This window comes from Puntigrus tetrazona, unplaced genomic scaffold (genome assembly GCF_018831695.1).
Source record: "Puntigrus tetrazona isolate hp1 unplaced genomic scaffold, ASM1883169v1 S000000798, whole genome shotgun sequence".
In the NCBI taxonomy this organism is placed as follows: domain Eukaryota; kingdom Metazoa; phylum Chordata; class Actinopteri; order Cypriniformes; family Cyprinidae; genus Puntigrus; species Puntigrus tetrazona.
Genome location: NW_025048402.1, coordinates 253,668 through 266,768, shown reverse-complemented (window position 1 = coordinate 266,768; position 13,101 = coordinate 253,668). Strand labels below are relative to the sequence as shown.

Below are 13,101 nucleotides of genomic sequence, written 5' to 3'. Positions count from 1 at the left end.
TAGTGCTGATACACCATCTGATCTGGATATGAACTGAGAAACAGAATAAGAAAAAAACAGACTAATATTAGCGTAGATGCCATTCTTTTTACAATGTAACGAGTACATTGTGTGTTATGGGGAGTTTTCCCAGTTCCAGCTGATCTAATTAATGCAGCCAGCTGACACAGTGCATTGTGATTGGCTGAGCGCCACAAGCATGCGTCGGAAATGTAATGTCCCTTACCATAATCACCTCTCACTCTCACACACGCACAAGAGGACATGCCGCGCTATGAAACACTTTTTCTCTTGACATGGATGCATCAGTACTACTGTGCTACTGTACCACACTGAAACTTGTTTCTTTGCAAAAGTAGTCTAGATTGGATCAGTTTTCATTATTGGATAGTATACATTCTTTTGTGGGAGACTTTGAGCTTTTATAACAGTAATGATCGCCCTTATTGGCCGAATTACGCAGATTCAGTTACCAAATTACAGTTCTTTGCAGTTAAAACAGTCCTTAAAAAAAACTGTGCTGTAGGTTGAAATGTTAAAGTATCTACTGGTTCATATACAATCCAAATGGCGTAAGATGCTGAAACGGTAAGTCCATAAAACAACAGATCAGTCCAGCTGGTACAGTCCTTTGGTCAGTGATGCTGATTGTTTAACATGCTGCTTGCTTTATACTTGTCTACTTCCTAATTGCTGTCAGGTGACTGATCACATGACAGGCAGACCCATGAACATACACACATTAAAATGCATAAGAGGATTAAAATGGCTAAGACAACATGTATAGCCATTAAAAGTCAAATATGTAGAGATAAAACCATCTTAATCTACATTGAGCCGTATAAACATATGTCTTGTGTGACAGAGTCTGCAGATCTTATGCATGCACAAACAATTACATACTACACTAAAGAAATGAAATAGAAAAAAATAGAAATCACACGACAAATTTATTCCCTGAAAAAATGCTAAGTGTGGACACAAGGCCAAAATAGAGAGAAAATGATGTGTTTCAAACAAACAAAAAGAAAAATTGTGTTGACAAGGACCTAGGCTTTGATAAAGCTGAAAGATGTCCTAAAAAGCATTAAAAAACTATTTATGATAAATGTGGCTTGAACGTCCTGAAGTTTGGGATTTTATATATTAATTTCATTTTACACATATCTAACTGTCAGACTTGTGTTCCCTTGCCCTGGGTTTTGCTCCCAACATGTATGTCTTACTCAAATCCTGTATTTCCAGTGTCCTGCGTTGGCTGTTATATGTCTTCCTGTCTGCTGTGTACCCTGTGTTCCCAAGTTGGATTACTAAAAGACTCTCGTTTGTATACTCTGCGACTCCTCCGTTGGTCTAGCAGAACGAAGTTTACTCAAATGAAAACTATAGTATACTAAACATTAGAAACTGCGAATCTTTCACTGAAAAAGAACTGACAGAAGAAGACATTTACTTTCTCCAGTTTGATCAGATCAAAGATAAAATAAAGATTATAAAGTGTAGATAAAATATCTCTGTATGGCTGCTGTCATCTTGCAAAAATATAATGTGCAGTAGTGGCAGATGAAACCACCATCTAGGGCCTTATTTATTGCGTACCCACAAAACAGGGCTAAAAAGACACGTACACCACTTTTTGCACAAAACAAGCTTGACAGGAAGATTTGCAACTCGGACCCATGCATACAAACTTAAAAACAATCTTTTTCTTTTTAAAAACAATAATTTTAAGCTTTATATGTCAAGTTTTCATGTCAATATACAGTATACATTTACATTAAATATTAAACTCACATTAATGGAGATTAGCACTGAATAACATAAAGGCATCATGCAGAAGTTCTCTGAATTTAGATGTATGTAGTGGATTGGCTTATGAGAAAATATTTTTTTAACGTGACTGATAATCAGTGTGTTTACTTCAATATTATGGCGCACACTACTGGATTCAATGGTCAAACAGTCCAGTAACCGAATTGAATAAGTCTATAATAATAGCTTACTGTACAACTGCAGCTGCTTTACATGGAGTTGTTGGAAGGAATCTCTAAAACATTATGAAAAGTTAGCTGTTTGTGATTTGTTTGGCACTCAAGTCTGCCAGTAGTGATTCATTTAGAGCTCGAGTCTTCTCAGTAGTGATTCGTTTAGAGCCATAGTCTGCACAGTTAGGGATTAGTTTGAAGCCAGAATGTGTGCAATAGTGATTCATTTGGAGCTCAAGACATTTTATTAGTGATTAGTTTGGAGTCAGATTCTGCATACATACACTCATACATGGGGAAAGTGGAAAGGCTTAATAGTAAACCATGAGGAAAAGCAGAGAATGAAGCTAGGGAAAGTCAGTTAACCACCTGTAACCCTTTAGCGTTGTTTATAATGGGGTCTATAACTAGTTAACTAAACCTGTTTAAAACCTACTTCACGCCCTGACTCATGATGATTGAGAGTTTCTTCCCAGGTAGAAGGTGAAGGGAGCTAACAGAGAGATCTGCTGAGATCCAAGGATCTTTTTTAAGAAAAGTCTAGGATGCAAGGCCCGGCGTAAAACTTAAGAGTTGCCTCATCTTATCATTGTCTCTAAGAACCACACACTGTGCTATGTTGAGGCAGCAGACGAAAGTAGAAGACACTGGAGGGCATTGGAGTAAGACTTTTTGAACCTCTTGTGTCAAAGAGCCAATGATGTCTTGAACTGTTGGAGGGAGAGTTTTATGGCTCTTTTTGCACTGGATTGGAGGTTGATAGTCAGCTAGTAAAGATTCTTAGCGCTTTAACATGTTGCAAAGATTTGATCATATAATATACACTCTCAGATCACATGAAAACATGTGAAACATTTAAACATTCACGGCGTGATTGAGGTGATATTAACTAGTGGTCTGTCATAAACATGCATTAATAATAATACAATACCAAAGACACTTACACAAGAACACAATGACCTGGGAATATGCATTCCAAGGGAATAAATCACGGGTTGCTGTTAATGGGTGACATTTTCACAATGTGAGAACCAAATAAATAGAAAAATCCACAACATGCATCAAGTGACAATAGTTACATAGCAACATTTTGTTGATAAAAATACACCAAAATGGAAAATTTAGAATCCAAAATGAATAATAATAATAATAATTTGTAGCCCAGCCTCTTTATTATGTACTTATTGTATTAGTGTGTATAGCTTGCATGTGTAGTGAAAGTGTTATAGTAGTTTTTCTTTTAGTCTTTGCTTTGTAATGCTAAACATTGAGTCAGAGAAGTGTCTTTGTTTCTTTCATTTCCTTCTTGTTCTCTCTCTCTGTCTATCTCTAGTGTTGTAGTGTTGTAGTGCTGCTGTGTTTTGTGCAGTAGACACTCATAGCTGCTCTCTGTTTGAATGCATGTGACCTGCTTGTGATCTGAAGGGGTGACGCTGGGCGATCTCACCCACAGGAAGAACACGGGAAACTCGGGCTGGTTCAGTCAGTCCACTGACACTCATGGTAAATTTTACAATTTTGTGTGTTGGAGCGTGACAGACACCACATATGCATTGCAACATGTTCAATTAAAACAACAATGCATTGGAAATAATTCCAAGACACAAAAGCCTCTTTTCTGTAGGTGCGTTTTATTTGATTTGATCAAAAAAATACAGTAAAAGTTGTGAATTATTATTATTAAAATATGAAAAATACATTTCCTGTTTGATACATTTATTTTTTATAAAATAATGTAGTTGCATAAATTTCCGGTTTATCACCTTTGTAACTTTGTATGCTTCATCTTAATCATACTTTTCATAATTACTGTGTTTTTCTGACATTAAACCTTTTTGACGCTTCATATACCTATAGACCAAAACAAATTCTAAAGACCTCCATTGACACATTTTTATATTTCTTCTTTATTGTGACACTGGGTATGACTCTTCAGAGCACGTCTACTAAACTTCATCAAAATTATTTTTCCAATTTTTTACCTTTAGAAAACAAAGCTAAGCAGGGACCAGTAGGGCTATACATGATCTGCAAATTATAAACTGAGGAATATGTGAATAAGCACTTTGTTTTCTATAATTTGTATAGAAATTACATCTCAATTACATCACTCTTTTCGATGGAAAAACTTTGGGAATTTTGTAAAAAATTGTTGAATATCATAGGCAGGCCAAAACAGTACATTTTAGTGCATAGGATGTTGTACAAATATTGAATTCACACATGCATCATTGTACATTTGACCTGTGCTTACTGTTTCCTGCTCCTTCTGTTCCTGGTTCCTGTTTTAATAGTGTCCAGCTGTTCTTCGTATGTGTCTAGATCAGCTCTGTTATACGTCATGGCACTGACCAGTGATTTCTAGAGCTCTCCCAATGGCATAACTGTTCTGAAAAACCAAATGAGCAGTTTATACAATGCAGCGCAATAACCATGGAACAGGATAGAATATAGCTGGGATATGTAACAGAAGTGTACTTTGAAACAAATCAAACCGGAAAGATATCAGTCCAGATAGCTGACCAGTGATGTTCTTGAAAGATGCAGTGGTCTCAGCAAGTAGGGTTAAGATTGGCAGATCGATTGAAGGACAATTTATGTGCATTGAGTTTAGATGGTTCTTCGTACTGTGTGTGTGTGTGTGTGTGCTTGCTGGAGGGGCTGGGGCAGTTTACCACCATAGCATAATTATTATGTTATATCACAGCACTGCTTTTGCCTTACAGTAGTGCAGGCTAGGCTCTCTTGTACTCAGTCATGTGTTTTCTGTGTCTCTGCAGCAAGTATCCCCACAAGTGAGACAGAGTCTGTGAACACGGAGAACCCAGGAGAAGACGAGAAAGTCTGCTGTGGGCCCATCTGGTAAGCACTCAGTTTTCACTTAGATTCAGCCACATGGGACATTTCTCAGACTCTTTTGTGCCTTCAGTAACCTCTAAAGAAACTCCCAAAGAATCGTAATAAAATGTTTAGTTGTTTTTTCGTCAGCTTGTATTCTTCACTTTTTCAGTCAGAAACTGACAAAGTCGAAGTTCAGGTCAGTAGCTCAGTGTGTGTTTGAAGCTGAATTCAGCTCCAGTTGTGTGTGTTTGCTGTTCTTTTGTCTTTTCGATGTCATTTTACCTCATCATTCTGCATGTGTGCACGTTGTTTTTAACATTTAGGCCTGTCACAATAATCATTAATAAATATTGACTTAGTACACAATATATGTACATAATCTCAATAATTATTGGTGACACAATATATAGCCCGTTATGTTTACAGGAATAGTTGGAATTCACCTTTCACCTGCGCCGGTGTCTTTTGCGGCTCCTCGTTCAGTACATAATGTGCTGTAGTCACGAGCTGCTCCTTCAAGAGACTTTCATCAGCAGATATGGCCTTGTCTACGAGCCTTTGTGCAAACAGACGAATAGTGTGCACCCTTCATTTACAGAGAAAAGAAGTCAGGTTAAAAATCTGTACATTTTGTTACTTTGTTACTATGTTACTTTGCACATTTTTTACTGTCTATTAAATTTAAAGTATGTAATATTTTGGTAGTTAATTTCCATGATATAAATATTCTTAAGAATTAAAAGTTTCTTGTCATTTGAAAGTGTGTAGGTCTTCTTTGCATTATTATGCTGTTATATTATGATTATATTATATATATGGTATGAAATGGTTTTAAACCGACATCATTTTCAAGGCAATATATCACACAACAACAAGCTGTTATCGTGACAGGCCTACTTTGCGTGCTTGATGCTTGCTGTGCATGTTGTGTTTTTAATATGAATGCATTCGAAGGGCTTTGTGTTTCATTGCAACAAATATTGAACAGTCTTCTGACCATACTGCATGCATGGACACTCTAAAAAGCATACAGCGTGTGTTCACATAAATCGGCGTTCAGGGTGTAACGCTCGCAGTGCTGTCCAATCACATCCTATCCCTGCAGCCGCTGGCGTTCCTGGAACCGGTTTTGCCGCCGGAAATGCCGAGCTGTGGTGAAATCCACCCTCTTCTATTGGCTGGTGATTTTGCTGGTGTTCCTTAATACGCTTACAATATCATCCGAACATTATAACCAGCCCGACTGGCTCACGGAGGTCCAGGGTGAGATACTCTTCTCGCTTTATACATCTTTGGTTGTTGCTTGGGTTATTTTGATGGCCCCTTTAACACAATCTGTTGTCTATTAGTAATTTTGCAAATGTCTGCTAACTCTGATTGGACTTTTTGTAGAGAATTAAGAGACTGCTAGGGTTGGGGTTATAACATGTTGACGTACTTATAATCTGAAGGAGGTCTGTTGGAACAGGTTTTAATCAGACAATCTACTATACTCTTGTTGTTCTTTGTTAACATATAGGTGCAAAGTTACTTAGTGTCAACAGAATGCTTTAAAAAGGGACCATTAAAACGTGATGAGTGACAAAAACTGATCAACCGGGATAATTAGAGATATATTACATGTATATGTTCTTATTGTGTTTGTCTGCAGATGTGGCTAATAAGGTGCTGTTAGCCCTGTTTACATGCGAGATGCTGATAAAAATGTACAGTCTGGGACTGCAGGCATACTTTGTGTCACTTTTCAACCGCTTCGACTGCTTCGTAGTTTGCGGAGGCATTGTGGAGACGATACTCGTGGAACTCGAGATCATGTCTCCTCTCGGCATCTCCGTGTTTCGATGCGTTCGGCTCCTCAGAATCTTCAAAGTCACGCGGTGAGAAACGGTGTATTTTTTTTTTTGCTGTTTTCATATCGCTGTAGTGACAGTCAGTCTCACCACTTGTTCCTCAATAAACTTTTAACTTACTGCTTATTAATAGTTTAGTTAAGTTTTAGATTACTTGTGTAGAGTATGGTCATATGTGCTTGCTAACAAACAACTAGTTCATATAGGGAGAATACTAAAGTGTAGGGACTCCTCAGACTAATGTTTGTTTCTCACACTTCACTGTTGGTGCATAACATCTCAAAAAAATGGTTTTCTAGCCTAGATTTTTTGTCTGGTTTTTTTTTTGAAACAAGCAAAATAATTCTATTGTGTTATTGAGTGCATATTGAGTCTTGTTTCTGTTTCTAGTCACTGGGCGTCTCTGAGTAACCTGGTGGCATCTCTTTTGAACTCAATGAAGTCCATTGCGTCCCTGCTGCTGTTGCTCTTCCTCTTCATCATTATCTTCAGTTTGCTTGGCATGCAGCTCTTCGGCGGGAAGTTTAACTTTGATGAGACGGTTACCAAACGAAGCACTTTTGACAACTTTCCTCAAGCCCTGCTGACTGTCTTTCAGGTGTGTGTGTGTGTGTTTTTGTCATTTTTTAGTGTTTGTGAGTCATAATCACTAGACTCACCTTGCAAAGATGGAATTGCCTCACTTTATGGCCTCTGTGGACAGCTGGCATAGGCTGCAAGAATCAGTTCGCTGTAAATGCTCTGAACACACTTTATTTGTATTGAACTGTTCTGGAACAGTGTTAACTTAACTTAACTTAACCACTGGTTTCTAGTTGTGTCCTCTTTTGGAAGCACAAACAATGAAACACTGATTCTCCAGAACACAGCACTGGCTGCAACACTACAGTCAGAATGATATTTCTGCCTTATGTCTTTGTGTAAATATTTGGGCGATATTTTTTATGAAAAATAAACCCACTCTGTGATGTAGAAAAGTGGGGGTGTGTTTAAACAAGCAGTTTTGGGGGGTGTGGACAAGTCATAACATTTCATCTCTTGGGTTTTAAAACTTCTGTCTTATCTATACAGTAGTTTGTAATACTCCAAGGAGAAAGGAAAACTGCTTCCTATGACCCCTTTAAAACACTGTTTTAATGGTCTATTTTAACATAAATGAAATCATTCTGATCGGTCGATTAAAGGAAAGTTTCATTTACAACGAAAAGAACATTGTTTATTTTAAAAAGTTTTCAAAAACTGTATATACTACCAAGTCTGTACTATAACCCAAACCTTTAAACAGTAGCTTTCATTTACACAAACCAGCATGTTCAAAGACTGCCTTAGTATGAATGATAGTACTGTAATATTTCTTGAAGTATCATGAATACTTATAACACCAAATCATATGATACAATGCAATACACCCTGAATTCTAGAAATATTTGGATATTTTTATATTTTTATGAGCTCATTTCCAATTGTATGCCTGTTACAGGGGTTGTACATCAGTCTGTTACAGTCACACACATTATGCATATACTGTAATGTGTTTTTGTTTACAAGTGAAACATTAGGTTTGCATAAAATTATATTATACAGTTATATTATAAGTTACAGTTTTAGATTCAGCACATCCAGCCAGTAGAACACAGTATGTACATGTTTTCCTTGCTCATCAGATCCTGACGGGTGAGGACTGGAATACCGTGATGTATGATGGGATCATGGCATATGGGGGCCCCTCCTCCTCAGGCATGCTTGTGTGCATCTACTTCATCATCCTCTTCATCTGTGGAAACTGTATCTTTTCTTCTGATCGGCCCAGCTGACCTCACATCCTTACTGTATAAGATGTCTTAGACTTGAACTGTGCTGCAGCTGAAGAATGAAATTAATTAGCTGTTCTTCTGAGTGATTAAAGTATATCTACAATAAGTATATCTTTTGCATTCGAATATTAATTGGGAGAGAACTTGAATGTCTTTAATTAACTTTAAATAACTCGCGATCAGACATCTTACTGAACGTCTTCTTGGCCATTGCTGTGGATAACCTGGCAGATGCTGAAAGCCTGAACTCGGCCCAGAAAGAGGAAGAGAAGAGGAACAAGAGGAAGAGAAGCAGGTAAGCGCACCTCTCTGATACCCTGAGAAGTGTTTCATGTAGACGCAGAGCATGAGCATCTGCTAACATACAGAGTGTGTTTTGTGTAGGAGTATGAGCATATTCAAGAGAGATGGTGATGATGGAGACGTGAAGGTGGGTGACATGGCTCTCTGGAGTACTTGACTGTGTGTTTGTTCTTGTGGTAAGTGGCTGATCACAAAAACCTGATGAGGGTCAAACTGCCACCTCAGCAGGGTTTAATTTCTGTGCTAGCTTTTCAGATTTTACCACAATAGATAGTACAATTCATCATGTTTTATTAAAGGGTTAGTTCTCGCAAAAAAAATTCTGGCGTTAATTACTCGCCCTCCTGTTATTTCAAACCTGTAAGACCTTCGTTCATCTTCAGATAAGAGCTGTTAAGTGATAAATTGCATACACAATAAAGGTTTCTGCGTACATGATCAACATTACTGAGGTCTTTGGTTGCAGGCATCTGGCGATCAGGAGGGTAATCAGGATCAGACAGAGGAAATGATCGACTCCTCAGGTGAAACTCCAGTAGAGTTTATCCCTCAGCTCCGCCCATGAGCTCCAGTAATGTCAGCTGACCGCTGTGATGTGTTTGTGTGTAGAGGAGGATGAGGAAGATGAGCCCGAGGTCCCATCAGGCCCGCGGCCGCAGAGGCTGTCAGAGCTGAGCCTCAGAGAAAAGACACCACCCATCCCAGAGGGCAGCGCCTTCTTCATCCTTAGCAACACCAACCCGTAGGTCATACAAATCTTTAAAGGAATGGTTCACTCAGAAATGAGACCTCTACTATAGTTTGGCCACCCTCATTCCAAATCAGCATGACTTTATTTACATCTTTTCATTTAGTACATTTAGTCTGCCCAAAGTCACTTACAAATGTGGAACATCACAGTTTATCATAACATGTTCACAGTACAAAATGGCTAGATTAAGGTAGAAATATTCATCCCCTTATCCAGGACAGTTGAAATGTAGCTTATTCATATCACATATGGGATAACTGTGGGAAATTAAATGGCTATGATTTGGACAGACACACTTAATAAAAGGTCCATTGTAACAGCTGATAATAAAAAAACAAGCCTGTAGAGCTCAGAAACAGGATCAACCTAAACATCTGGTAAGGAGTTCATAAAAGATTCTGCCGGGTCCACAGAAGTATGTAGTCCAGACGAGAACCCAATCAAACATTTTTGGAGAACCCTGAAAAGGTGAAGAGGTCAAGACATTGATGACTGATGTAGAAAAAAGTCATTTACAGTTTAACAGTTTAACAGTTTAACGCATACACATGTTTTTTAACAAATAAGATGTAGGTATGTGCTTGTGAACACTTTCTTTTTTTAGTCGTTACAAGCAGATGTTTAGCAGAATGTTCACACTGCTCTTTTACATAAAAGCACAACAAAGAGCATTAAAATACTGATTTAAAATATACATTTATGCTTTTAATCTGACATTTACAAAGTTTAGTTTGTGGCCTTATGTTTCATTCATTTTCAGGTACAGTATACTTTCAAGATTAGAAGAACGTTACAAATACCTCTAATACAAATAAGAATTATTCTTTTTGACAAGGTGTTTCAAAAAAATATTTGGTTCATTTTCACACACTATTGTTGGTTTCACCTCTGTCTATAACGCAGGATCCGTGTGGCATGCCATCGGCTCATCAACCATCAGATCTTCACCAACCTCATCCTCATCTTCATCATGCTGAGTTCTGTCTCTCTGGCGGCCGAGGACCCCATCCGTAACTTCTCAGCCCGAAACATTGTAAGACAGTCAGCAAAAGCAAACAAAAATCATCTGTTCTTCTTCATAGTGTAAAACATTTTTTTCTTTAAACACAAGATATTAAGCTGCATCATTTAAACATATTAAACTAGATGGTAAGAACTAGGTAATATTTAGCATACGCACACTGTAATGCCAGAGAATGATGGGCTCCTCCAGCTGAGTCCGGTTCTTCTCAAGAAGACTTGCTCAGATATTAATGCTTTGAAACAATATGGATTGTGAAGGAGCTGCAGAAACAAAAAGCTTGAACTGACTCAGTTTTTTGCGTTCTCTGTGCAGGTTCTTGGTTATTTTGACTATGCTTTCACTGCTATATTTACAGTGGAGATCTTGTTGAAGGTAAAGGCTCCTGTCTTAGGTCCATCCGCACACTATAACTCTCTTACTTGTTCTAGTTTAAAAAGGTGTGCTTTACTATTTGGGATTAATGAGCTGTTGAAACTACTGTTTCCTTTTAATATAAATGTAATAAAAAACTGAAAGCATTCCTTTAGCTTCAAGCAGTTTAGTTCACTTGTCTTTGTTGTGTTTATCAGATGACTGCGTTCGGTGCTTTCCTTCACAAAGGAGCTTTCTGCAGAAATTACTTTAATTTGCTGGATCTGCTGGTGGTCGGAGTCTCCCTGGTTTCCTTCGGCATACAGTACGTGGCCTACATCTCACACATTGCTGGATGATTTCATTCTGTACATTTGAAGTCAGTCACTGTGCTCATGTTCGGCAGATCGTCGGCCATCTCAGTGGTGAAGATTTTAAGGATTCTGCGTGTGCTTCGACCTCTGAGAGCCATCAACAGGGCCAAAGGACTCAAAGTCAGTCTCTGTTTGACGCAAGTATAGTGTGAAGCTCACCAGATAGAAAAGATCAGTGTTAAAGGTGCTGTGTGAAGAAACTGAGCTGTGTTTTATGCAAACATTCTCAGAGCTCATTTGGACTTTATAGATAGGTGAAGGTGATAATGTAACAATTTAACTTTCTCCTTTAGAATAATCAATGAATCTTAATCTGTCACCTTTTTTTCTTTTCTCTCTTTCATGTCAACGCAGCATGTGGTTCAGTGTGTGTTTGTAGCCATCAGGACGATCGGGAACATCATGATTGTCACCACACTTCTTCAGTTCATGTTTGCCTGTATCGGTGTGCAGCTGTTTAAGGTGCCTTAGCAAAGCCAGATTTCACATTTGTAATAACAAGCAGTTTCTATTCTTACACGATGACAATGTTTTGTTCTCAGGGCAAGTTCTACCGCTGTAGCGATGATGCAAAGACAAGTCCAGACGACTGCAAGTGAGTGAATGAAGTGTTCTGCAGCCAATACACGGTGTGCGTGTGTGTTCTAGCATCTTTTTGTTTTTACAGAGGGACGTATATCGTGTACAGTATTGGTGAGACGGCACTGCCACAAATGCGTGAGAGGATCTGGTACAACAGTGACTTTAACTTTGATAATGTGCTGATGGCGATGATGGCCCTCTTCACCGTCTCAACGTTTGAGGGCTGGCCTGCGTAAGACCACAGCACACACACACACACACACACACACACACACACACACACACACAGAGTTATGTACCTTACCCTCAAAGTACCAAAAAGTGTCAAAAATCTTTCAAAACGATTGCCTCTAAAGGATGTTTTGTTAGATTTAATTTGCCCCCACAGTATAGCTGAGCAAACAGTTATGCACTGTTCGCTAATAATAAACAATAAACCTACCAAAGAGCTAAAAATGTGTATAATTCTGGCTAGAATCAATAGACTGAATCACTTCCCACATCTTTTGTTGAAAGGCATTGGTCCACTGAGTGTGTTTTGTCTCCTGCAGCCTGCTGTACAAAGCCATCGACTCAAACAAGGAAAACATGGGTCCCATTTACAACTACCGTGTGGAGATCTCCATCTTCTTCATCATCTACATTATCGTCATCGCCTTCTTCATGATGAACATTTTTGTGGGTTTTGTCATTGTCACGTTTCAGGAGCAGGGCGAGAAAGAGTACAAGAACTGCGAGCTGGACAAGAACCAGGTCTGCAAGGCCAGTTGAAACGGATGTTATTCTGATGGTTATAGGTGATGAATGAAAGACGAGTTTTCTTGTGTGTTTTGACAGCGCCAGTGTGTGGAGTATGCTCTGAAAGCCCGTCCGCTGAGGAGATACATCCCTAAAAACCCATACCAGTACAAGTTCTGGTACGTGGTGAACTCCACGGGCTTTGAGTATGTCATGTTTGTGCTCATTGTCCTCAACACACTGTGTCTGGCTGTTCAGGTGAGTAGACAGATCTAAACATCAGCACTCTTACACAAACACAAAAGCTTCTTCAGAGAACAGGAAACAGATGGGCGCAGCGTATGAGTTCAGTAATCAGGTAGAGGAAGTAAAAGCCTTTCACGACAGACCTTCTGTGGGATCAGTAGAAACTACATTCAAGAAAATATTTGGTACCCTTACGGTGTGTGCTCTACAGGTTGGAAACCCCAGCTCAATAAATCAATGTA

The 13,101-nt window shown here is 38.7% G+C and overlaps 1 protein-coding gene across 9 annotated transcripts in view; it reads left to right on the top strand.

Annotated features, from left to right (window-relative positions):
* Positions 1-13,101, top strand: part of LOC122335503 (voltage-dependent L-type calcium channel subunit alpha-1D-like) — a 46,589-nt gene that overhangs the window by 22,766 nt on the left and 10,722 nt on the right. For 6 of the 9 annotated variants that reach the window (XM_043233385.1, XM_043233387.1, XM_043233384.1 and 3 more), the window contains 20 exons: positions 3,411-3,488; positions 4,766-4,847; positions 4,996-5,022; positions 5,932-6,089; positions 6,478-6,703; positions 7,067-7,274; positions 8,341-8,461; positions 8,674-8,785; positions 8,875-8,920; positions 9,260-9,317; positions 9,403-9,535; positions 10,448-10,577; positions 10,881-10,940; positions 11,138-11,244; positions 11,326-11,413; positions 11,648-11,755; positions 11,836-11,888; positions 11,961-12,107; positions 12,427-12,628; positions 12,713-12,871. In XM_043233385.1, the coding sequence (XP_043089320.1) occupies positions 3,411-3,488; positions 4,766-4,847; positions 4,996-5,022; positions 5,932-6,089; positions 6,478-6,703; positions 7,067-7,274; positions 8,341-8,461; positions 8,674-8,785; positions 8,875-8,920; positions 9,260-9,317; positions 9,403-9,535; positions 10,448-10,577; positions 10,881-10,940; positions 11,138-11,244; positions 11,326-11,413; positions 11,648-11,755; positions 11,836-11,888; positions 11,961-12,107; positions 12,427-12,628; positions 12,713-12,871 (2,303 nt within the window). The remainder of the gene's footprint in view (positions 1-3,410; positions 3,489-4,765; positions 4,848-4,995; positions 5,023-5,931; positions 6,090-6,477; positions 6,704-7,066; positions 7,275-8,340; positions 8,462-8,673; positions 8,786-8,874; positions 8,921-9,259; positions 9,318-9,402; positions 9,536-10,447; positions 10,578-10,880; positions 10,941-11,137; positions 11,245-11,325; positions 11,414-11,647; positions 11,756-11,835; positions 11,889-11,960; positions 12,108-12,426; positions 12,629-12,712; positions 12,872-13,101) is intronic. The other 3 variants (XM_043233392.1, XM_043233388.1, XM_043233386.1) reach the window with 2 other exon arrangements.